This window comes from Rhinoraja longicauda, chromosome 7 (assembly GCF_053455715.1).
Source record: "Rhinoraja longicauda isolate Sanriku21f chromosome 7, sRhiLon1.1, whole genome shotgun sequence".
Taxonomy (NCBI): Eukaryota; Metazoa; Chordata; class Chondrichthyes; order Rajiformes; family Arhynchobatidae; genus Rhinoraja; species Rhinoraja longicauda.
The window spans coordinates 67,290,621-67,317,492 of NC_135959.1; the positions used below are offsets into that span (position 1 = coordinate 67,290,621).

Consider the following 26,872-nt stretch of genomic DNA (forward strand, 5'->3'; position numbering starts at 1 on the left):
ATATGTTGGCACTTGGCGTGTTTACATTTTTATTTAACTTCATGCTCTAATTTCCAGGTTGTTTGGGAGTAACCAAAAAACAATAGTTTTTAAAGTAATCTGCAGTATTCCATATGATTACTTCCCATACTGTGAAGATACATAATTGGATTAAACTGATGGATGTTGTTATTATGGTAATATTAGTATAAAACAGACTAATTTTTGCTTTAAATCAGTAGTTGGATGGAATGGTATACTTTAATCACATGTGTCAAGGCACAGTGAAATTCTTTGCTTGCCTACCCAAGGTATGCAAATAGTCGCCACATTAACGGCGCTGACAAAGTTACAAAAGTATCCCACATCGGCTACTCCTTGTTCTGCCTCCCCCTCCCCTTCTCGGTGGTTCCCCCACGCCAGGTCCTCCTTTGACCTTTGGGAATGGCGGTTCCTGCCTATATATTCACTATTTTGTTTGCATGTTGTAAAATTAGGATGCCAAGGAAGTCTTTCACTCTCTAATTGTACGCCTTGTCAGAAAATAGGCATCCTAATTTTACAAAATGCAAACAAAATAGTGAATATATAGGCAGGTATTATCTTATTCTAAATAAAGTTCCGTATGAACATTTTTACAAGTAACATTGGTGAAAAATTGTTTGTTTTTCTTTAATTTCCTATGGTTTATCAAATAGCCAATTTATAAATTAAATATTCTCTATTGCGCCTGAAACTGTTTTCAACATTGTCAATGCCATTGTTCACACTGTGATTAAATTACACTATAAATCTTATTTACATTACAATCAAGAATACACATACTAAATACATTAGAAGAGCACTTTATTAATTTTTAAATGTAATCTCTTAAAAAAGAGATGATTATGATTCTTTACAATGGTTTCTAGATTTCATCTTTACTTAAAAAAAAAGACTGAAAATTTGAAAAAAGAGATAACATTAATAATCCCTCAATGTGCTTATGTTGATTCCAATTTCTACACTTGTGCAGCAGCACAGTACACAAACAGGCTGATTGCATCACATTTTATTTAATTTTTAAATAGTTTTCCACTGCACTTACATCAATGTCACTTTCTATTGATCACACATTCTTTTAATACCAACTGCAATTCTTAATCTAAATCATGCTCAAATCATTATGTCCAACTATTCATACCAAAAGCATATTGTATTTACACCATTACATTTATTCAATGCTCTCTTTATCCGTCTCACTTTCAGGAGAGCCACAATCTCTGTATTCATAAGGGCTTGAAATGTGGTTCCATTCAGATGCTTGCTGAAATCCTTCACTATTATTCTTGTCATTCATTGATGGGTCTCGATGATCATTTAAAACTCTTTCCAAACCAGTGGCAGAGTTACTGGCTTCACATTCCAATACCTTTGAACGTGGTTCACATCTGAAGTTTCCAATGTTCATCATCCAAGTGCTTAATTTTTGCCAGTTCAGTTTTTGGAAAGCAATTATGCAATGCAAGTTTCCACCAACCTAATTGGAGACCACAAACAATGATTATCTATCATTATTTGGCTTTGGTAATTAACATAAATATATTGATTTCATCCTGCAGAGGTGCACCCATTGTGAATAATAACAAAATATACACACCAAATTGATTCAGCAGAAAAAGGAACAATTTCAAATACAAAACCTCCAATTTTTTTAATTGCTTGGTAATGTGGAGATGAACAGTATTTCTAACAGTGCACAGAGGTCAGTGGCCTGGACTTTGCTGGTACCACCTTTATTCAGCAAATGGCTGAACATATATTTTGGTTATTTCTGGCAGTGTCACCACTGGATTCTGTATGGAGCCCAGTATTGGCATTTATGCGAATGGAGAATATACTGCTGCAAGAAAGCAAACTAAAAATAAGATTAAAATATTTTTTAATTAAGTGTTTAAGTGACTTGTTTATCTTACATTATTGATAAATGCCAGTTTTAATTTTCTTTTTATTCACTTTTAAGAATGACAAGCTTTAACAGAGTGTAAAGCTCGGGGTTGGGGGTGATAGCTTTGCTGTCTGTAAAAGGTTCCATGGAATTATGGGCTGCGATTGTTCTGGGCCCCCATTTGATCTATTATAGCATCTGAGGCTCCAGCTCCACGAGGATTATTTGCTTTACTTCTGTCATTACTGAAAATCTTCATTGAACTTCAATATATTCAAGTAGTTGAATACATTTCACAGATACAAATCCTACATGCACTCACCTGAACCATCAAGGGCCAGGCACAGTCAAAATGCTGTCCTACTTCAAATGGACAAATCACAAGGGACAATTTACAAAAGCCAATGAACATACCAGCACATTTTGTAGAATTATAATCTCCACCAGGTGGCACTGTACAATGGCAACCTCGCCAAGTCTGTCTTGTCCTTTTCTTTCTTTGTTGTTCCTAGTATGTTCTTGAATGTATGTTTTAGTGTATCTAGCTTTGTATTATGTGGGGATGGGGGGAAAACTTTTTAAAATCTCTTTCCTCGACGAAGATACGTTTTTTTTCTCCGTATCGTATCTCCTTGCTGCGGCCTAACATTGAGGAGTGGCGCCCTCTTGCTGGGAATCGACTTTGGGAGCCAACCATGGGAGCCTGTGGACTTAACATCATGGAGCGCGCGGTCCTTTGGCTAGGGACCGACTTTGGGAGCTCCAATCACGGGAGCTTCGACTGCCCCGTCTGTGGGAGAATGAGGAAAGAAGATAAGACTTTATTGGCTTCCAGCACAGTGAGGGATGTGGGGGAGCCGCTGTGGTGGATGTTCATGTTCACTTTTATGTACTTGTGTATCTTGTTGCTTTGTCTGGAATGACTATGGTAAATCAAATTTCACTGTACCTTAAATGGTACAAATGACAATAAAGGACCATTGAACCATTAGTTTGTTGCACATTAAAATTCCGAGCATATATACACAAAACTATGAAATAAATTGTTTATCACAATACTCATGAATTCTTAAATAGCACGAGACATTTTCTTTAATACCTTTTTGGTTTTTCTGTATTGTATACCCTTTTCAGGATTTCGAATATCAAGGTATTCAGGATTCTGTGTGTTGAGATCAGTCACTATGTCTGTCCACCTGAAATTATCAGTAGTAGACATTATATTAGTGGAAGCATAATTATTTCAATCCTTAATAAATCATAATAAGTGCAAAATCAGTCATTTGTTAAAACAAATCCGAACACTGCAAATTATTTCAATGCATTAACTGAAAATTTCAGATAACTAGTCTCCAACCATGCAAGGAACAAAATTAATGACAAAGCTCATCTTAAAACAATTAAGAACCAGATTTATTTAAACTAATGTTCTCTCTCAATAATTATACACCATCTAACAATCTTAAAATATCCATATGATTCCATTGGAATAAAAAAATATTTGATTTTTCTTCCATTTTACATGTCCCAAATACTCTACAAAAATACAGATACATTTGATGATTTGTGACATAAGGAAAACAACACCAAACTTGCAGTTTGTTGGATCCAATGCAGTTTGTTGGATCCAACAAACAGCAATGTGATGATAATCAGATTATCACTTTAAAAAAAGTACATCTGAAAGCAGTATTCATAGCCCAATGCCTTGTCTGCAAGCCTCAATTGATATCCTGTATGTCTACTTGATTATGTTTGAGGTAAGAAAGCAATTTTACAAAGCATCCTGGATATCTACTATTATTAATAATTCCTCCCAGAAATCAAATTGAAAAGATACTATTTAGTCAATTTGAATGAATGAGCTCCTCCTAATCCAGCAACACAGTCATACAGCTCAGACAGGCCCTTCTGTCTATTGCATCCATGCTGACCATCTAGCACCCATTGCTTTATCTTCCCCAATTTCCCTAAATTACACGACTAACCTACACAATTGGGGCAATTTGTCAACCGTGGCCAATGAACATATCAGCCTACATGCCTTTAGGACATAGAGACTTCAAAAAATATCCAAGTTAGCAAATTTTATTACGACTAGAAAAGGTAAATTTAGTACATTGTGATTTTTTATGGTTATTTTCTTGTTTGTGTACCAGACATACAGTGCCCTCCATAATGTTTGGGACAAAGACCCATCATTTATTTATTTGCCTCTGTACTCCACAATTCAGATTTGTAATAGAAAAAAATGACATGTGGTTAAAGTGCACATTGTCAGATTTTAATAAAGGCAATTTTTATACATTTTGGTTTCACCATGTAGAAGTTACAGCAGTGTTTATACATAGTCTCCCCCATTGCAGGGCATCTTAATGTTTGAGACACAGCAATGTAATGCAAATGAAAGTAGTCATGTTTAGTATTTTGTTGTATATCCTTTACATGCAATGACTGCTTGAAGTCTGCGATTCATGGACATCACCAGTTGCTGGGTGTCTTCTCTGGTGATGCTCTGCCAGGCCTGTATTGCAGCCATCTTTAGCTTATGCTTGTTTTGGGGGCTAGTCCTTCAGTTTTCGCTTCTGCACATAAAAGGCATGCTCAATTGGGTTCAGATCGGGTGATTGCCTTGGCCACTCAAGAATTTACCATTTTTTAGCTTTGAAAAACTCCTTTGTTGCTTTCGCAGTATGTTTGGGATCATTGTCTTGCTGTAGAATTTAGCCGCTGGCCAATGAGTTTTGAGGCATTTGTTTGAACTTGAGCAGATAGGATGTGTCTATACACTTCAGAATTCATTATGCTACTACCATCAGCAATTGTATCATCAATGAAGATAAGTGAGGCAGTACCTTCAGCAGCCATACATGCCCAGGCCATAGCACCCCCACCACCGTGTTTCACAGATGAGGTGGTATGCTTTGGATCTTGGGCAGTTCCTTCTCTCCTCCATACTTCGCTCTTGACATCACTCTGATATGTTAATCTTCATCTCATCTGTCCACAAGACCTTTTTCCAGAACTGTGGTGCTCTTTTAAGTGCTTCTTGGCAAACTGTAACCCGGCCATCCTATTTTTGCGGCTAACCAGTGGTTTGCATCTTGCAGTGTTGCCTCTATTTCTGTTCATGAAGTCTTCTGCGAACACTGGTCATGGACAAATCTACACCTGACTCCTGAAGAGTGTTTCTGATCTGTCAGACAGGTGTTTTGGGATTTTTCTTTAGTATAGAGAGAATTCTTCTGTCATCAGCTGTGGAGGTCTTCTTTGGCCTGCCAGTCCCTTTGCGATTAGTAAGCTCACCAGTGCTCTCTTTCTTCTTAATGATGTTCCAAACAGTTGATTTTGGTAAGCCTGTTTGGCTGATGTCTATTAACAGTTTTATTCTTGTTTCTCAGTCTCATAATGGCTTCTTTGACTTTCATTGGCACATCTTTGGTCCTCATGTTGATAAACAGCAATAAATGTTTCCAAAGGTGATGGAAAGACTGGAGGAAAGACCAGGTGCTGAGAGCTCTCTTATACCTGCATTAAGCAGGCAATTAAACACACCTGAGCAATTACAAATGCCTGTGAAGCCATGTGTCCCAAACATTACGGTGCCCTGAAATAGGGGCACTATGTATAAACACAGCTGTAATTTCTATATGGTGAAACTAAAATGTATAAAGATACTCTTTTAATAAAATCTGACAAAGTGCACTTTAACCACAAGTGATATTTTAAAATTACAAATCTCAAATTGTGGAGTATAGAGGCAAATAAATAAATGAATGAATAAGTATATTGGCCAAGTATGCATTTACAAGGAATGTGCCTTGGTGCTCCGCTCACAAATGACAACACAAACATACAGTTAACAATTAACAATAAAGCATAGCTACATCAAAACAATAAGGATACAACATTACAGTCTAAACATGTGGGTGAATGTAAACCAGAGCAAAAAAGAGACTACAGACTTTGGTTATTGAGTAGAACTACCACTCGTGGAAAAAAAGCTGTTTTTATGTCTGGCTGTGGCTGCTTTGACAGTCCGGAGTGGCCTTCCAGAGGGACGTGCTTCGAAGAGTTTGTGGCCAGGGTGAGAGGGGTCAGAGATGATCTTGCCCGCTCGCTTCCTGGCCCTTGCAGTGTACAGTTCGCCAATGAGGGGAAGGTTGCAGCCAACAACCTTCTCAGCTGCGTGAACGATCCGTTGCAGCCTCCGGCTTGGTGCCTGAGCCAAACCAGACCATGGAGAAGGTGAGGACGGACTCAATGATAGCAGTATAGAATTGGACCATCTTTGCCTGTGACAGATTGTGTTTCTTCCGTTGCCGCAGGAAGTACATCCTCTGTTGGGCCTTTTTGACTGTGGAGTCGATGGTGGCTCCCCATTTAAAGTCCCTGGAGATGATGGTTCCAAGGAACTTAAATGACTGATGGGTCTTTGTCCCAAACATTATGGGGGGCACTGCACAGTGTGCATTTCATCGATGAAGTATTTTTGGAAATTAATTTGGAAATGAATTAAAGATAGTGATATTTACAATCCCATAAAATTTAAACGTGTAGATAGAAGTAAACAAATACCACTTGATTTTAAAAAAAACAATGCTGTAAATACTCAGGCAACATTTATGGAAAGAAAAATACATTTCACCTTCAGTTTTACCTTTCACTTGGTGACCCAGAAGTGTCACCTATTCATGATCAACAATATATTGTTTAAACATTAAACTTACTTTTTACAGTGTATGGCTGGATGTTTCTTACTTGGTTCCCCTATTAGGATCCAAAATTCCATTTCCTCAAGAGGGAGTTTGCCTCTGTTATTAAAGGACAAAAAACAGCCAAACACAATGCGTTACCAGATATAACATAATTTTTACTGATATCTGATGGTCTAACAATGAAGGAATACAAATAACAATTATCATTTTTTGTAAAATATAAAATGTAAGAGCATTTCAAGAAAACAATATTAATATGAACATTTTGAATAGACTAGAAAAGCAACCTTTGTGGCATTAAGGAATCTGACACCATAGAACTTTATTTAACCCAGGAAGGAAATTGATCTGCCAACAGTTATAAAACGCAGAATACACAAAACACATGGGTGAGGGGGGGAGTAAGTCTCAGTCTACCCCACGAAATGTATAATATTTCACATTGAGCATATAATAAATTGAAGGCAATTTTATATCACCAAATTTGTACAAGATCCCAGTTAGGTGCCCACTGGAGGAATACTTTGTCACATGTGACAAGGCACAGTGAAATTCTTTGCTTGCATTTCCAAGGTATACAAATAGCAGCCACCTACAGTGCTGACAAAGTTACAAAGTATGCCGGCTACCCCTTTGTTCTCCCCCCCCCCCCCCCCCCACCATATTGTTTTGGCCCTCCTAATAGACCAAAGGATGTATCACAGGTTTAGCAGGATTTTATCATGGATGAAATGTCACAATGTCATAATTCAATTTCCATGCTTTTTTACTCTATGGTTGGACACATTACGTGGTTTCCCTCTCCATAGATGTATGTGACCTGCCTAATGTTTTCAGGATTTTGTCTTTTATATTCCAGATTCTTCCCTGTCATTGCAGAATTGAAACACTTTTTTTTTTGCATCAAATCATTCCCAATTCAATAATGCTTGGAATTTGAACGGCATTGACTTGAAGACCTTTGTCTTAGGGCCCTCAGTGGATAATGTGGTACTCCCAGTGTGGGGAACGAGGGAGGGCTGGAGGTACGTAAATATTTGGTTCCCAGCCTTTTCACAGCCAGCTGCATTAGTCAACTTCCTCTCCATGCAGCACCCCAACATGCTATCTTCCACAACCTTTCCATTCCCTGGGAACTCTTCTCGCAAAACAAAGAGCTAGCACCATACCTTCCATAAGAAAGTATTTTGATATTACAAAATATGTGTATTAATTTGTTCATTCCTGGATTTTAATGCAATAATTTTGTTTTCAACTTGTGAAGTGAAAGATCCTAACTGAAAATATTTTATTTGTTCCCTAATTTTGAAGATCAATGACAGCATGAGAAAAACAGGATCTGTGATTAACCAGAAATTGCAGGAAATATTCAGCTGCTTAGGCAGCATCAATGAAGGAAGAAACAGTGTTAGATTCTGCAGATACCAGAATCTTGACCAAAATACAAAGTGCTGGAAGAACTCAGTGGATCAGGCAGCAAATGGGCAGAGAATGGACAAGTGACATTTTGGGCCAGGGCCGTTGAATCAGTGTTAATGTTTCTAGCCAATGGCCACTGATATGCATGCAACTTTCACCTGAGATATAGGTAAAAAAACTTAAAAGTAGTGGGGAATGCTGGTGGTGAGAATAATGTAATATTGAAACTTTGTATGTTCTCAGTGTGTATAAAAAAAACAAATTGTCCTTTCCTTCTGATAATCCAACTTTGAAATGTATTTTAACATGTATTTACAAATAATCAGAGACAAAGCAATGTTGAGTTATACACACCGAAATGCTTTGGATGCCTTTAAAGGAGTAGCCTCAAATCCAATGGGACAGAAATAATGATTCTGGCAATGATATATAAAGGCCATAGATTCATCTTTCAAGCCTTGAGTTAACTTCAGCAAGGTGCCCTCAGCTGCAATATAGATATAAATCATAATTTAATAATAGACGATTCCATTAACATTCTGATAAATTAAAGGGTAACAATAAATGTTCAGGAAAAAATGCCATGTGAACTGAGAGGTACTGAACACAGGTGTCACCTGAAATAAGAAATTAGGAGGCTAAGGGAAATATCCATCAGGTCAATAGACAATAGACAATAGGTGCAGGAGTAGGCCATTCAGCCCTTCAAGCCAGCACCGCCATTCAATGCGATCATGGCTGATCACTCTCAATCAGTACCCCGTTCCTGCCTTCTCCCCATACCCCCTCACTCCGCTATCCTTAAGAGCTCTATCCAGCTCTCTCTTGAAAGCATCCAACGAACTGGCTTCCACTGCCTTCTGAGGCAGAGAATTCCACACCTTCACCACTCTCTGACTGAAAATGTTCTTCCTCATCTCCGTTCTAAATGGCCTACCTCTTATTCTTAAACTGTGGCCCCTTGTTCTGGACTCCCCCAACATTGGGAACATGTTTCCAGCCTCTAATGTGTCCAATCCCCTAATTATCTTATATGTTTCAATAAGATCCCCCCTCATCCTTCTAAATTCCAGTGTATACAAGCCTAATTGCTCCAGCCTTTCAACATACGACAGTCCCTCAATAGCCCTCAATAGCAAGAATATCCTTCCTCAAATTTGGAGACCAAAACTGCACACAGTACTCCAGGTGCGGTCTCACCAGGGCCCGGTACAACTGTAGAAGGACCTCTTTGCTCCTATACTCAACTCCTCTTGTTATGAAGGCCAACATTCCATTGGCTTTCTTCACTGCCTGCTGTACCTGCATGCTTCCTTTCAGTGACTGATGCACTAGGACACCCAGATCTCGTTGAACATCCCCTCTTCCTAACTTGACACCATTCAGATAATAATCTGCCTTTCGGGCAGCATCTGTAGAGAGAAAAGTACTAAAGTTGCTGTTTCAAATTGATGAGCTCAAAAGAATTGTTTATTTCTGACACAGACTGAAAATGCTTGTTACCTGAAGCATTTGAATTCAAACCCAAGTCACGATGCCTGCAATATTTTAAGACAGAAGATGAAATGCTATTTATTGAGTTTATATTGGGTTTGTTAGAACACTATAGAGGGGCATAGATGAGTGAAAGGCTTGCTAACTGAAAGGAGGTGTTCTCTGTTCGCTCCCATACTATCTGCTGCATTCACAGTTGCTTGGGCTTCACCCTTTCAAAATATATTCCCATTGTTCTCCATCCCTCCTGCTTTTGCAAATGCTGCATTCTTGATTTTTCTAGATGTGGTAACTGGTTATCAAACAAATGTATTAATTCTGTTTCTTTCCCTACAGATTCTGTCTGACCCATTATTTCCAAGATATTTCTGTTTTCATTGCAGGTTTCTAGCATCTATAGGTTTTTACTTACTGACTGCTGATGAAAACAGTAACAAGTGTAAATTGTTTTCTGCGCAGTTATCAAGATAAATTACTGGAACAAATAATAAATATAAACACAAACCAGACCCAAACCTGTGCCCTCCCCCCAATCTAACATGGCAGATGAGAAAAAAAATTGGCAGATAATATCGTGATGAAAATTTTTTAAAAAATAATTTTTTTAAATGCTTAGTTTTACAGATATGCAGGACGTGAGCATGTACATATTTTAAAAGTTCAGGACATTGCAGTAAATAACAGACCAATGTATATTTTAATACAGCAATAAAATGTTTAAATTACCAGTTTCGCCAGCTGTTCGGTTTTTCCCATGGGGCTTGTACAGAACATAGGAACAGCCTCTCATGTGAAAATGCTCATTAAGCTGCCTAAACCATCTATTAAAATACAGAGGAAAAGTAAGAGTTAAATAAGTATTCATTCAATTGAAACTACCTTAATTTTATTTTGGTACATCTTTCAGGCCAATTACATAGTGTTAACATTTGTCGAAATTGACCAGAAAGACTGTAGAGGTTCTTTTGATGTTTTTGAATGGGAAATTCCAACCACTCGGTAAAATCACATTGTGCTGTATATATTATGATCTGAGACAACTTCTCCAAGTAAAACTATTTAATATTTCCTACAGAATAACTTTTTTACACTTTGTGTGAAAGTAGGAACACTAACCTATCATCGAAGATAGACAAAAAATGCTGGAGTAACTCAGCGGGACAGGCAGCATCTCTAGAGAGAAGGAACGGGTGACGTTTCGGGCCGATAACTTTTTTCAGACTGATGGCAGAAGAGTGGGAGGTACATAGATAAGGAGGTGTAGAGATAAGGAAGTGTAAGGTATGAAAACAAGACAAAGGAAATGGAGATCATGGAAAATGTAGAATAGATCATTGTTAGTTGGGAGAAGGTAACAACAAAGGAAGGAGATAAAATGTAGTCGATGACAGTAAGAATGGTTGGAGAACTGGGAAGGGGGAGGGGATGGAGAGTGAAAGGGAAAGCAAGGGTTACTTGAAGTTAGAGAAGTCAATGTTCATACCACTGGGGTGTAAGCTGCCCAAGCGAAATACGAGGTGCTGTTCCTCCAATTTGTGCTGGGCCTCATTCTGACAATGGAGGAGGCCCAGGACAGAAAGGTCAGTGTGGGAATGGGAGGGGGAGATAAAGTTTTTAGCAACCAGGAGATCAGGTAGGTTTAGGTGGACTGAGCGGAGGTGTTCAGCGAAACGATTGCCAAGCCTGTGCGTGGTCTCGTCAATATACAGGCGTCCATACCTGGAACAGCGGATAGTAAATGTTGGAGGAGGTGCAAGTGAACCTCTGCCTCACCTGAAAAGACTGTTGGGGTCCTTGGACGGAGGTAAAGGGACAGGTGTCGCATCTCCTACTGTTGCAGGGGAAAGTACCTGGGGAGGAGGTAGCTTGGGTGGGAAGGGATGAGTTGACCAGGAATTGCAGAGGGAACGGTCTCAGCGGAAAGGAATAGAGATGGGAAACAATTTATTTGTTTCATCCCTATAAAATCTAAATTACAATTTTAAACTCTTTGATCATATCATTTCCTATCAAGGGGGGCAATCTGGCAGCACAATGCCAGTTGTGAAAATGTGCTTACTGTTGCAGATTTTTGTTTAGAATGAGACTAATAAAACATAAAAATTAAAATATAGAACCGTAGCAATTTTACAAATTTACACTTATTACATCAAGCTACATCGCAAAAGCTGTTGCTGATGTCATACTAATATACTCTGATGTACAAAACTCTTTTGTTTAGTTTATTATTGTCACGTGTACCAAGGTACAGTGAAAACCTTTTGTTTATGTGCTACCCAGTCAAAGGAAGGTTCGTAATTCCATTTAACTATTTCCTAACAGCAGAATCCTTGATATGACATAACCTTTGACAATAGAATTGTTTTAATGATATTATAATAACACCAGCATAAAAACAAATGCAGCTCCATTTATAAATATCAAGGATATCATGGTGGCAAAGTCCACAAATCCCATTAGGACATGCTGCTGTTAGACAATCTCAGTGGGATTCACTAACCTTCCATTTGGAAAGAGATTTCCTGTCCTTATCCAGTCTTGTCCACATGCACCTCCAAATCAAAAGTTATGGGGCTGTGCTTTAACTGCCCTCTGAAAGAATCTAACAAACCACTCAGTTGTATTAAACTACTCATCTGTGGAGTATCACACAGATTACAACAGTTCAAGAAGCTGACTTCTTACCTTTTCATGGTCAGTTGGGGATGAGCAATAAAGCTGAACTTGCCAGCAATGCCCATACCCCATGCATTTAAAAAGGAACATTGCACATCGAAGGCATCCACTCACAAAATGCTGGAGCAACTCAGCAGGTCAGGCAGCATCCCAGGAGAGAAGGAATGGGCGTCGCCCATTCCTTCTCTCCTGGGATGCTGCCTGACCTGCTGAGTTGCTCCAGCATTTTGTGAGTGGATGCCTTCGATTTGTACCAGCATCTGCAGTTATCTTCTTATACGAAACATTGCACATGCCAGATGTCCCTTTGCCCGCAAATAACCTCTCTCAATCAAAACCTTTGCAATTTCCACCCAACACTTTCAATATTTGCCTTGCCCCAATTTAGGATTTTATCTCGTGTGTCCTATCTTTTTCCAGAACAATGTTGTGAATAACACCCATGTAAACAAGTGCTGTTTCAACAATCAGCAAGTTTATTTGCTTCAGTGCTAATGCAAGTAGTTGGCCCACTTTCTATGGGTTACCTCATCAGTGTCGCATTTCCCGTAAAGGGGCCAAATCTAATGTCTTCAAAGGGCTGGCGGAAACCCAAAATATGTAAAGCCTCTTCCTGGGTAATTGGTGGAAGACTGCGAAAAACATAACATTTCCATAATATTAATCAACAACAGTCCATTTTAGAAATCACTATTGCACATCTTTTTGAAAACTGTTTTTTTTGTGTAACAATGAAACAGACATTATTTATTTTTAAAATAGGATCACAGCATAAGTCCATTCCAAAAAGAAGATTATTAACAGAAATCCTAATAATCTGTTTAAGAAATACAGCCACTCATCATCTAAGAGGGACTGTGGTACAGATTACATGATATGTGGATGTATTGGATACAATAAAGATAAATATGCCCTTTAATGTGCTAAAAGCATTAACAGACATTAAACAAATATATTTAAACTTTAATATATATTCTGGTTGCTGTGCCTTTCTATACTACATTGTGCTTATAAATTGGGTGATCAGTTTCCAGACTTGTGTTAAATGGCTCCTCAATGCGTGATGTCCCAGCTGCTATTTTAATAGAGTAGCTGTTTCTTTGTACAGCTGTACCATTTATCATCACATAATTGGTGTATAACCTGGATATACCAATTAGGTCTTCATAGTAGAACATATTAGATCTAGTTTCTTTGCTAAATCCTCAAATGTTATATGACCCTCTCCCCATTTAGAAAGTAATCTACATCTTTATTACTTCTAGCATAGTGCACGATTGTACCCTTGCTATGCTGTATTCCATTTGCCACTTCTTTGCCCATTCTCCCAACCTGTCAGTCCTTTTGCTGCCTCCTGTGTGGCTGCCTTGCCAACAGTCTGTCCTTTCTTCTTTGTGTTATTTTTAGTACATGTTAAAAAGTATGTTTTAGGGTTCCTTGGTTTGTTTTATGTGGAGGGGTGGGGGTCAGGGGAAACTTTTATTTCAATCTCTTACCTCGACGGAGATGTGATTTTTTTCTGTATCGTATCTCCGTCCACACTGCGGCCTTAATATCGTGGAATTGGCGGCCTTTCCTGGAGACCGACGTGCGCTCCAAGCCGCGGGAGTTTGCGGGACTTTAACATCGTGGAGCTTGTGATCCCTTTGCCGGGGATCGAAGCTCCAACCGCGGGGCCTGTGGACTTTAACATCAAGAAGCCCGCGGTCTCTGGTAAGAAGAGGCCAACTCGGGAGCTCCAAGTCGCGGAGAGTTTCAACCGCCCCGATGTGGGAGTTTCGATCACCCCGATGGGGGCTTCGATCGTCGGCTGCGGGGGCTTTGAATGGGACTGCGGATGGTTTGACTGCCCCGACCGCGGGAGAACAAGAGGAAGAAGTTTGAATATTGCCTTCCATCACAGTGAGGAATGTGAAATCCACTGTGCTGGATGTTTATGTTAACCTTTATGTGGTTGTGTGTCTTGTTGCTTTTCACTTAGTCTGGCAGTATGGCAATTCAAATTTTACTGTACCTTAATTGGCACGTGACAATAAACTGACCTTGAAACCATGAAACCTAGTTCCTCAACATTACCTGTCCCTCCACCTATCTTTGGATTGTGTGGAAACTTGGCCACAAAGCCATCAACTTCCTCATCAAGATCATTAACAGAAACACGAAAAGTAGCAACCCTTGTGGAACACCATGTCACCAGCAGCCAACCAGAAAAGACCCTCTTTATTTCTACTCTGGCTTTTGCTAGTCAGCCAATCTTCTATCCATGTTAGAAACTAGTCTCGAATACCATTGGATCCTATCACGTTTAGCAGCTTCACGTGTGGCACATATCAAAAGCCTTCTGAAAATCCAAGCACACAACATCCACTGATTCTCCTTTGTCAATCCTGCTTGTTAACTTCTCAAAAAACTCCAACAGATTTGTCAGGCAAGATCTCCTTTTAACAAAACCATGCTGACTTTGGCCTAAGATGGAAACAAAATGCTGGAGTAACTCAGTGGAACAGGCAGCATCTCTGGAAAGAAGGAATGGGTGACATTTCAGGGTTGAGACCCTTCCTCTGAAGGATCTAGAGTCTGAAGAAGGAACTCGATCTGAAACATCACCCATTCCTTCTCTCCAGAGTTGCTGCCTGTCCGGCTGAATTACTCCAGCATTTTACATCTATCTTCGGTTTAAACCAGCATCTGAAGTTCCTTCCTACTGACTGGCTTATTTTATCATGTGCTTCCAAGTACCCAAAAAACTCATCTTTAATAATGGACTCTAAAATTTTACCAACTACAGAAGTCGGAATAACTGGTCTATAATTATTTTTTGCCTCGCTCCCTTCTCCAACAGTTGGGTCACATTTGCGATTTTCCAGTCCTCTGGAACCATTCCCATTTCTAGTGATTCTTGAAAGATTACTACTAACACCTTCACAATCTCTTCAGCTACCTCTTTCAGAATGCTGGGGTACAGTCCATCTAGTCCAAGAGATTTATCTACCTTCAGACTTTTCAGCTTCCCTCCTCAGCTATAGGGACTGCACTCACTTCTGCCCACGACTCTCTTGAATTTCTGGGACATTGCTGTTGTCTTCCACTGTGAAGACTGATGCAGAAAACTTATTCAGTTCATCTGTCATTTCTGTTGGTCTTTGCCATGTTATATGCCTTCTCTTTTGCTTTTAGGCTATCCTTGACTTCCTTTATCAGTCACGATGGCCTCATTCTCCCCTCGGTATGTTTCTTCCTCTTAGGGATGAAAAGATCCCGCGTCTTACAAATTCTTCTCAAAAACACCTGCCATTGCTGCTCCACTGTTATTCCTGCTCCGGTACCTTCTAATAAACTTTAGCCAGCTCCTCCTTCATGCCTATGTAGTTACCTTTACTCAACAATAATATTGATACGTACAATTTCAGCTTTTCCCTCCCAAACTGCAGGTTGAATTCTTTCATATTATGATCACTACCTCCTCAGGGTCCCTTCACCTTAAGCTCACAAATCAAGTCTGGCTCATTGCACAACGCCAAATCTAGAATTGCATTTTATTAGGCTCCAAGCTGCTCCAAGAAGCCATCGCATAAGCATTCCACAAATTCCTTCTTTTGGGATCCAACCTGCTTTGCTCAGTCTATTTGCATATTGAAGCCCCCCTTGACCCCTGTAACAATGTCTTTCTTAAATGCATTTTCTATTTCCTGATGTAATTTGTGCCCTTGTAGATGGAGTTTTTAAAAATTCCGAGCATAAAAGACCCTGATGGGAGGTAAAGACAGGCCTTTGAATGTAGATTTTTAGAAAAAATCTAAAAATCTACATTCAGAGGCCTGTCTATACCTCCCATCAGTCTTTTTACGCTCGGAATTTTTAAAAACTCCATCTACATGGATTCTGCATCTTCTGATCCTACACAGTTTTTTTCCATTTTCTTCTTACATATTCACCCTATTTCTGGCCACACTTTTTCTCCACTTGCCTCTTTCACCACTGTCGTGCTGATAATAAGTGTACCCCATAAAGAAATATAATGGAGACGCTTGGATCTGCAGATACTGAAATCTTGAGCCAAACACAAAGCACTGGAGGAACTCAATGTTTCAGGCAATATCTGTGGAGGAAATGAACCTCTTTGGAATCTGAAGAAAGGTCACAACCTGAAATATCGCCCACCCATTTCTTCCACAGGTTTTGCCTGAACCGCTGAGTTCCTCTAGCACTTTGTGACTGATCAATGGTAAATTTGAGCATTTTCAAAGTAAAATTATTGGAAACTTAATTACTGTACAGTTGCTGTTGCCAGCACAGAATTATAATTGGTTAAAAAGTTTTGTCCTGGTTGGCATTTATACAAAATGGAATAAAATCCTTTTTACGAATGTTTGGTTAAAACTGGAAATTGAAAGCCCTCATTATAAACTACTTCCATAAACTGATACAATTTTTAACACTGCAATAGAAAAAAAAATGAGAACAATAATTTACTTCAGGAAATAAGTAACTACACCTTCCTGATCCACAGGTACTAAATAGATAGTTCCAGCATGAAACCAAAGAGGATATTCCACATGAAGTCTTGTATTGTGGACGACTGATGCAATACCTGGAATAGGACAAGATAGAGAAAAAGTGATAATTAGTTGTATGTCAGTATTCTAGGACGTGTTCTATTAAAATGTGTGATTGGGCAATAATGTCTCATAACAATAAATAAAAGTGATTAGATATAAAAGTACGATACACAAATTTCATGGTTGGACAAACCAGGAGTTAAGATGGTAGTGGGACTAGATTGGTTAAGCAACTTGGTTGACATGGTTGGACACCCAATTACTAAATTGGAATTTTCTTCCACAACACCTTGTAACTCCTGCTATAACCAAGTTTTTTGTTATATCTCCTAATATTGCCTTTGCTGAGAAAGTATCTATTTCTCCCTGCTTCATAAGTGTAGAGAGGTGTCTTATTGAGTTGCATAAAATTATGAAGGACATGGATAGGGTAAATGCAGATAACCTTTTTTTCCAGAATGGGGAATCAAGAAATTGAGAGCATAAGGTGAGAGAGAAAAGATTTAACAAGAACCCGAGTGACAAATTTTTCCACATAGAGGGTGGTGGGCAGATGGAAAGTGTTGCCAGAGCAGGCAGATGAGACAGGTGCAACAACATTTAAAATCTGTTTCTACATGTACAAGGATAGGAAGGATTTAGCGGGATATAAGTGAAATGTAGGCAATTGGGATGTTGTAGATGGGCCATCTTGGTCAGTAAGGTCAAGTTAATCTGAAGGGAATGTTTCAGTGTTGTACGAGTCTATGACTACAATCTAGTTGGCCATCCAGCACAACTCCACCACCTAGCAAGATCTTTTACCTCACTACCCATATTTTCTCATATCCCTTCTCCCATCAGGCAGAAGATAAAACAGCTTAAAAGCATGTACCAGCAGAATCAGAGACAACTTCCTCCGACCATCATCTGACTACTGAGCCATCCTCTCATCAGCTATGGGTGTAGTCCCGATCTCCCAACCTACCTTGGTTTATTTGTACGTCGTGACACTTCTCTTGTCCAATGCCCCATCACCCCACTTGCCTTTTTGCGCCCCTCTCGGTAATCTCACAGCCACCAGTGACAGTACCAGTCACTTTGGGAACCGCTGCTCTGGAGCATAGATCCAAACTAGTGTTTGCTAGTGCTGTCGGGGAGGATTTAAACTAATATGGCAGGGGGATGGGAACAAGAGCGGAGAGACTGAGGGGTATAAAGTGAGGGTAGAAACAATAGGTAGCAAGGTGAAAAGTAAAAGTGGCAGGCAGACAAATCCAGGGCAAAAATCAAAAAGGACCACTTTGCAACATAATTATATAAGGGGCAAGAGTGTTATAAAAACAAGCCTGAAGGCTTTGTGTCTCAATGCAAGGAGTATTCGGAATAAGGTGGATGAATTAAATGTGGAGATTGTTGTTAATGATTATGATGTAGTTGGGATTACGGAGACGTGGCTCCAGGGTGACCAGGGCTGGGAGCTCAACATCCAGGGATATTCTATATTCAGGCGGGATAGACAGAAAGGAAAAGGAGGTGGGGTAGCGTTGCTGGTTCGACAGGAGATTAACGCAATGGAAAGGAAGGACATTAGCTCGGAGGATGTGGAATCGATATGGGTAGAGCTGCGAAACACTAAGGGGCAGAAAACGCTAGTGGGAGTTGTGTACAGGCCACCTAACAGCAGTAGTGAGGTTGGGGATGGCATCTAGCAGGAAATTAGAAATGCATGCACCAAAGGTGCAGCAGTTATAATGGGTGACTTCAATCTACATATAGATTGGGTGAACCAAACTGGCAGGGGTGCTGAGGAAGAGGATTTCTTGGAATGTTTGCGAGATGGTTTTCTAAACCAACATGTCGAGGAACCAACGAGAGAGCAGGCCATTCTAGACTGGGTATTGAGTAATGAGGAAGGGTTAGTTAGCAGTCTTGTTGTGCGAGGCCCCTTGGGCAAGAGTGATCATAATATGGTGGAGTTCTTCATTAGGATGGAGAGTGACAAAGTCAATACAGAAACAAGTGTTCTGAACTTAAAGAAAGGTAACTTTGAGGGTATGAGGCATGAATTGTCCAAGATAGACTGGCAATTGATGCTGAAAGGGTTGACGGTGGACATGCAATGGAAGGCATTTAAAGGTCGCATGGATGAACTACAACAAGTGTTCATCCCAGTTTGGCAAAAGAACAAACCAGGAAAGGTAGTGCATCCGTGGCTAACAAGGGAAATCAAGGATAGTATTAAAACAAAAGATGAAGCATACAGATTAGCCAGAAAAAGTAGCATACCAGAGGACTGGGAGGCCTTCGACAAGGTCCCACATAGGAGATTGGTGTACAAACTTAAAGCACACGGTATTGAGAGTTCAGTGTTGAGGTGGATAGAAAATTGGTTGGCGGACAGGAATCAAAGTGTAGGAATAAACGGGTCCTTTTCGGAATGGCAGGCAGTGACTAGTGGGGTACCGCAAGGCTCAGTGCTGGGACCCCAGTTATTTACAGTGTATATTAATGATTTGGACGAGGGAATTGAATGCAACATCTCTAAGTTTGCGGATGACACGAAGCTGGGTGGCAGTGTTAGCTGCGAGGAGGATGCTAGGAGGCTGCAGAGTGACTTGGATAGATTAGGCGAGTGGGCAAATGCATGGCAGATGCAATATAATGTGGATAAATGTGAGGTTATCCACTTTGGCGGCAAGAACAGGAAAGCAGAGTATTACCTGAATGATGAACGATTAGGAGAAGGGGAGATGCAACGTGACCTGGGTGTCATGGTGCACCAGTCATTGAAAGCAAGCGTGCAGGTGCAGCAGGCAGTGAAGAAAGCGAATGGTATGTTGGCATTCATAGCAAGAGGATTTGAGTTTAGGAGCAGGGAGGTTCTACTGCAGTTGTACAGGGCCTTGGTGAGACCGCACCTGGAGTATTGTGTGCAGTTTTGGGCTCCTAATCTGAGGAAAGACGTTCTTGCCTTAGAGGGAGTACAGAGAAGGTTCACTAGATTGATCCCTGGGATGGCGGGACTTTCATATGAAGAAAGACTGGATAGACTAGGCTTGTACTCGCTGGAATTTAGAAGACTGAGGGGGGATCTTATAGAAACATATAAAATTCTTAAGGGATTGGAGAGGCTAGATGCGGGAAGATTGTTCCCGATGTTGGGGGAGTCCAGAACCAGGGGTCACGGCTTAAGGATAAGGGGGAAGTCTTTTAGGACCGAGATGAGAAAACATTTCTTCACACAGAGAGTGGCGAGTCTGTGGAATTCTCTGCCATAGAAGGTAGTTGAGGCCAGTTCATTGGCTATATTTAAGAGGGAGTTAGATTTGGCCCTTTTTGCTAAAGGGATCAGGGGGTATGGAGAGAAGGCAGGTACAGGTTACTGAGCTGGATGATCAGCCATGATCATATTGAATGGCGGTGCAGGCTCGAAGGGCCGAATGGCCTACTCCTGCACCTATTTTCTATGTTTCTATGTTTCTAAACAGCTTAATCTCACTCACATCATGGATCAAGCACCTTGTCCCCTCCCGAAATCCAATAATCAATTTGGTAAGCCTTTATTGCATTCCTGCAATTCTCTACCAATTTATTTTCCTGTCTGTTACAAAATTACAGTGACAATACCCAAATTGAGACACAAAGGAACTGCAGATTCTGGAATCTTAAGTAAAACACAAAAGGTTGGAGGAACTGAACCGTTGAGTTTTTCCAGCACTGAGTATTTTGACTTAGATTATGCCATTTGTTTGTAGCAGTCATGCTCACAACATTTCCATCTGTACATATACCATACTGTATAAAGAGAACATTTCTTCACTTTATCAGGAAATAGACTGATGTTATTTAGTCACAAAATGCTGGAGTAATCCAGTGCTTCCTTCTCTCCAGAGATGCTGCCTGACCCACTAAGTTACTCCAGCATTTTGTGTCTATCTTTGATTTAAACCAGCATCTGCAGTTCTTTCCTGCACATTATATAATTTAGTAATATTCATTCGAATTTTTCTTGAAAATACACGCATTTATATTGAAAAGCAAAACAAAAATGCTGAAAATGTGATACAAATAATTCTGGAAATACTCAACAGGCTAGGCAGCACTCGTACAAAGGGGAACAAACAGGATTAATGTTTCAGGTTGATTACCTTGCATTAAACTCAAATGGTAAAGATCAACTGTGTTTTAAATGGGAAAAGGGGAGAAATGGTAAAAGAATATCTGTAACAGGCTGGAGACCAAGAGATACCAAATGAAAAACATGTTGGTGGAGTCTGCTGTGAGTGGTTGAAGGCTTGTTAATTCTAGCTACCTGTCTAGGGAAGATGAACTTATATTTATATACGGTAGACAAAATGCTGGAGTAACTCAGCATCTCAGGAGAGAAGGAATGGGTGACATTTCGGGTCGAGACCCTTCTTCAGACATGTCTACCTTCAATTTGAACCAGCATCTGCAGTTATTTTCCTACATTATTATATTCATATAATGCTTTCATTGTCGTAAAATATCCCAAAGTTTAGGTAAACATAAACCTTAATTTCTATTGTAATCAGGCAAGCATTGGTGCAGTAACAATGTCAAATATGCTTGACAATCCGTGGAAATCAAAATTTACAGAATAAATAGATAAAAATACTGACCACCTTCGAAGGTCCAAAACCTTGCGCTGTTTCATTTCTTCCAGAACTGTAAATGGAGAATAGTCTTTTTTTTCGCTGTGCTTCTCCTGCGGTTTAATCTTTTTTGTACTTTGCTTCTTCAAGCTGCCTGCAAATATATATGTACAAAAACACTTTATGGTCTGCCATAAATTGATTAGAGCAAATTTACTTTGCTTTTAGATACTCAAATTCTCAATGCTACAGCCAGATGCATATTCAACAGCAAACTGAGCAAGTGCTGGGAAGTGACATTAAAATGAAAATCATGCATAGGGATAAAAATGAAGGGCATGCAAATTAGATACCAATTATTTTTCAACAGTTTTAAACTTATCTTACAAATTAGACTTTTCAAGCAATTAAATTATCGAAATGCAGAGCTCATAACATTATTTCATTAATTCAGTGTCACTGAAAGTATAATTAAAATAACTTCTCATTGAAAACTTTTGAATAGAAAATCGAAGCAAGAATGCGATACATGTCAGAATTTAGAGCAGGATATGTGGCAGGCAAGGATAACAAAAAAAACTACTTACAGAATAACAAACAAAGGAGAGTTGAAAGATATTCAAAACATTAATTCTGTTTGTCTTTCTACTTATGCTACCTGATCTGTTATGCGTTTCAAGCATGTTTTAACTTTAAATCTATGTCCCCTAACTTTAAACCCTTTGACTGAAGGAAAGAGAGTAAATGGGAAGGAGCTATCCAAGCATAATTTTATCCAGCTCATAATTTTATACCTCAATTAAATTGCTCCTTACCTGCCTCTTTTCAAACAAAAAATCCCATTTTACTCAATCTTTCCTTGAGGGTACAATTTGCCAATCCTTCCAATTTCTTAAACATTCTCTGCACCCTCTCCAAAATTTAAAAAAAACTTATTTACTATAATATGGTGACTATAACTGTAGACAGCATTAAAACCCTGGTTTAACAAGTGTTGTTCACAGATCTATGCATAATCTCCATGTGCTGTGTGTTGACTGAAGGGAAACACTAACCCTTACTGACCTATTTTGCTCCATTTAAGGATCTGTGCACATACACACCTAGGTCCCTTTGTTCAACACCACCACTCAATATCCTTCCATGTATTGTATATTCTCTTATTGCACAATTCCAAATGCATGAATAGAAAACTATCAACGTTTATATATTAGGGACAGTAAATCAAAGTGCTTTATCAATACATTTTCTCATGAAAGCGGACTGTACTGCCATACATTTTCTTATATCGGCGGATGAGACCATTTAGTCCATTGAGTTTATGCTGGCTCTCAGAACATTCCAATCAGTCTCATTCACTCATTTATTTCCCGATAATCAATTGTCTCTTGCGTGCCAACCAAAGCCCGATTCTCCTGCTACTGACATAAGGAGTAATTTCTAGAAACTAATAATTATGGCCATTAATAACCTCATGGCACATTTTTCAGAAGTGGGAGAAAACCAGGACATGCAGGGGAAATTAGATTAATTTATTGTCATATATGCCAGGTTGCAGTGAAATTCCTTTTTTATATGGAGCTCAGAGTAAACAGTATAAATTGTAATGATAGATACCACAAAAATAATGACCAATGCAAACCAGCAAAATGGTACATAGATTGCAATGCAATCTAAAGTAGTGCAAAAAATATTAAAGTACAAGAACAGAATAACCAAATGAAGGAAGAGTTAAGAATAAGAGTACATGGCAGCACCTGCGGGAGGGGGTGGGAAAGAGTGAATGGTTCAGGAGTTGGATAACGGCATGGTGGCACAGTGGTAGCACTACTGCTTTACAGTGCCAAAGACCCGGGTTCAATCCTGACGAGTGCTGTCTGTACTGCATTTGTACGTTCGCCCCGTGACCTGCATGGGTTTTCTCAGTGATCTTCGGTTTCCTCCAACACTAGTTATCCCTCGTGTGTGTAGGATAGCGTTAGCGCGCGGGGATCGCTGGTCGGCGTGGACTAGATGGGCCTGTTTCCGCGCTGTATCTCTAAACTAAACTAAAGCAGTGGGGAAGAAGACGTTCTTAAGTCTGATGTCATGGCTTTCAAGCTCCCGTATCATCTCTCAGAAGCTAAAAGAGAGAAAAGGGAATAGCCAAGATGGCAGGTATCCATAACGATACTAGACAATAGGTGCAGGAGTAGGTCATTTGGCCCTTCGAGCCAGCACCACCATTAGCTCTGTCAACATTTTGGATGCAATGCAAAGCAAAGATAGACTGGATGGAAGGAAATGAGTTGGAGCCTGTAATGGATTGGGCTGGGTTCACCACTCTACAGGTGTTGGGCGATTATAGACAGAGCAACAACGCTCCAAGTCCCACTTTTTATGTTGCTCATCTTGAGCACAAGAGGCTCATTTAACATTAAAACAAATTAAAAACAAGCAGCATTAAGATAGCTATAGTAATCATAGTTATTTCACTCAAAATATTAACGTTACATAGAAACATAGAAAATAGGTGCAAGAATAGGCCATTCGGCCCTTCGAGCCTGCACAGCCATTCAATATGATCATGGCTGATCATCCAACTCAGTATCCCGTACCTGCCCCCTGATCTCTCCATACCCCCTGATCCCTTCAGCCACAAAGGCTACATCTAACTCCCTCTTAAATATAGCCAATGAACTGGCCTCAACTACCTTCTGTGGCAGAGAATTCCACAGATTCACCACTCTCTGTGTGAAAAAAAACTTTCTCATCTCGGTCCTAAAAGACTTCCCCCCTTATCCTTAAACTGTGACCCCTTGTTCTGGACTGTGACCCCTTGTTACATAAACATTAACAAATTAACCTTGAAATAAATTTGCATTTTTATTTGCATGGTGAAGTAAAACCAAATAACTTTTGAATAGCTGATAGCCTGTCACGCGGAAGTAACCTCACGTAGCGATTGTTCCAAAGTGGTTTAGGATGTACTGGAACAAAACTAATCATCATTCATCCAGTTCTTTAATTATTCAAAACTATCTTTCATTCATCCAGTTTTAGGTTGCAGTTGCTTAACTCACAGAAAGATGGAGGTGGATGAAATGCCTATGAAGGTGGCTGCCTTGATGCTGTTAAGCTTCCATCTTGGGAACCTTCTTTAGTAGTTATTATATATCTTTGCCAGAATGTCTACCATCCTTCAGCTGCATAATGTATACACATTACTACCATTTAGTAAAGTATCCTTTATGGATACTTTACTAAATATCTCATTCCATTGATGTTGGATATAGAACAATGAAATATCTAAATTATTAGGATTATAATTTAAAATAGAACTTTACTTCAATTTAGAATCTATTGATACTTTCATAACACCTTTCATTCCACTATACAAAATTAATTGATTTGCCTCGTCACGAGCCCAGTTTTGCAGTCAAAGTGATCACAATTTTAATAAAGCAGACAGAGGGCAACTGAAATTTGGCAATGCCATTCTTTTTGCAGTCTCACTTTCCTCTCCCATTAGGTAATGTGAAATAGACCCGAGCCATCTTACACTTTGGTCAATTTGGTTGAATTGCTAGGACCTGATTTTCCAAACTTTAAAATGGTTATCCAAGTATTTGCAAATCCTGAGCATCTCCACAATAAGAGTTTAATTATTTTCATGCAAGCAAGATCAGAGATGTGTGGTTATACAAAGGAATAACAGATCAATTTGTTGGTTCATAATTTATGGTGTGAATGAGATGCTGTGACATTTTGTTGGGTTGAATAAATTAATAATAGTTTAAGGAAATGAATAATAATTTGAAAGCACGCACGATTAAAAAAACAAATTAAAAATTAAAAGAAAACCAATTGTTATTGATAAATTATAAACAAACTGGATAGTGGAATGATTGAAACTAGTCAACCTGTTAAAGGCAATGTCAGAAAAAGTATGAATTCTTCCAACATCGCAAGAATAAAATTAGAATTAGCAATTATGGTCAGTCAGATAAAAAACAAACATAAATCTCACGCACAAATGACAAGAAAACCAAAAAAAAAATCATGTGAAACATTATAACAAAAAAATGTCAACGGAATGCTGTTTTGGAAATAATTCAACATTCTATCCATTAAAAGGACTTTCAAAATTAATACCTCCAGCTTTATATTGGCTGCAATGTTGTGTATTAGTTGAAAAACCCTTCTCAACACAGTTAGTTAGTTACTTTTTTGTGACATTTTCTCACCTGTTCTACTTTTCAATTTAGATGTTACTATATTAAAATCTGATGTATCTATCTCCCAGGCAAGCAGCTGTTTCCCATGGCTGACAGGCATAGCAACCTTTTCTGCATTACCTCTGTGGGTTACATCTGGAGGATCAACTTGAAGTTCTACATAACTAGAATTGTGTTCTGGAGAATCTACTGAAGAAGTTCCATCCTGTATCGGAGCAGGTTCGCTGGAAGTTCGTGGTACCTTGGCAATAACGGTGGCTTTGTTTAGTAAACCATAATCCGAACAGACATTGTAAAACACTTCTTGTGCCCGGACCACAGGAAACATCCATGGTCCATGTCTTGTGGCATTGGGACTTAGGCTGAATGATGGAGCACCGTAACAGGAAAACAAATTGGAACTAGAAGCTCCTGGTGGGTCACCAGCTGCAAGCTCATCAAGAACATTGATACTCTTTATGTTTCCAGTTGGCTTTGGTAGTTGATATTCACTAGAATTGGGCATTGAATGATGCCAATAGGAGTTGGGTCTTTGGTAGATGGAAATGGGCTTTCTTAAAGAACAGCAATCAACCAGATGATTCGTGCATTTCATTTCAATGTAAACATCCTTCAAAAGCGATGGAACCTAAAATATGTAATAAGAATTAATTTTAAAATACAATGAAGGCACCAAAAATATCTTAAGCACATATATCTTAAGCACATATAGTATGCCTATGATTGAATCAATTTTACTTTTGTGTAAGGCTTTGCTATACATTTACTCCGGGCATCCACATAGATTTCTAGTCCTGGATTTTGTGATATAGCAAAATATATCCTCCCAAATCATTTTGCACAAAATATTCAGGTTCAGAATACCATGTGGTGAAAATATGGAAAGCACTGCCATGCACTACAACAGTAGTGGAGGCAAATACAATTGTATCTAAAATAAACTGGACATGTATCAGAAAGAATTTACATGGCTCTGGAATCAGGGTATGATCAGGACAAAATGTATGGGAAGATAGACACATGCTGGAGTAACTAACTCAGCAGCTCAGGCATCTTTGGAGAGAAGGAATGGGTGACGCTTCGGGTCGAGACCCTTCTTCAGACCAAGCTGGGTTGCTCTAACTTTCAGAGGGTACAGACTGGATGGCCCAAAAGATGCTGTAATTATTTATTGTTTTTCCTGTGAACAACTAATAATATCTGGAAAAATCCTCTAACCATCTCCTTTACTTGAGTGAGTTATCATAAGTTTTAAAGATTAAATTCTGCAAACATTTCTCCTGTA

At 39.3% G+C, this 26,872-nt stretch overlaps 1 protein-coding gene across 6 annotated transcripts in view; it reads right to left on the minus strand.

Annotated features, from left to right (window-relative positions):
- Positions 1-808: 808 nt before the first annotated feature.
- The window catches only part of LOC144595351 (basic immunoglobulin-like variable motif-containing protein), a 51,747-nt gene continuing 25,683 nt past the window's right edge, over positions 809-26,872 (minus strand). For 5 of the 6 annotated variants that reach the window (XM_078402771.1, XM_078402770.1, XM_078402766.1 and 2 more), the window contains exons 2-10: positions 25,597-26,215; positions 21,398-21,524; positions 16,709-16,804; positions 12,741-12,845; positions 10,264-10,358; positions 8,398-8,530; positions 6,637-6,720; positions 3,006-3,102; positions 809-1,498 (exon numbers count right to left, since the gene is read on the minus strand). In XM_078402771.1, the coding sequence (XP_078258897.1) occupies positions 1,193-1,498; positions 3,006-3,102; positions 6,637-6,720; positions 8,398-8,530; positions 10,264-10,358; positions 12,741-12,845; positions 16,709-16,804; positions 21,398-21,524; positions 25,597-26,182 (1,629 nt within the window). In that variant the 5' untranslated portion in view covers positions 26,183-26,215 and the 3' untranslated portion in view covers positions 809-1,192. The remainder of the gene's footprint in view (positions 1,499-3,005; positions 3,103-6,636; positions 6,721-8,397; positions 8,531-10,263; positions 10,359-12,740; positions 12,846-16,708; positions 16,805-21,397; positions 21,525-25,596; positions 26,216-26,872) is intronic. The other variant, XM_078402772.1, reaches the window with a different exon arrangement.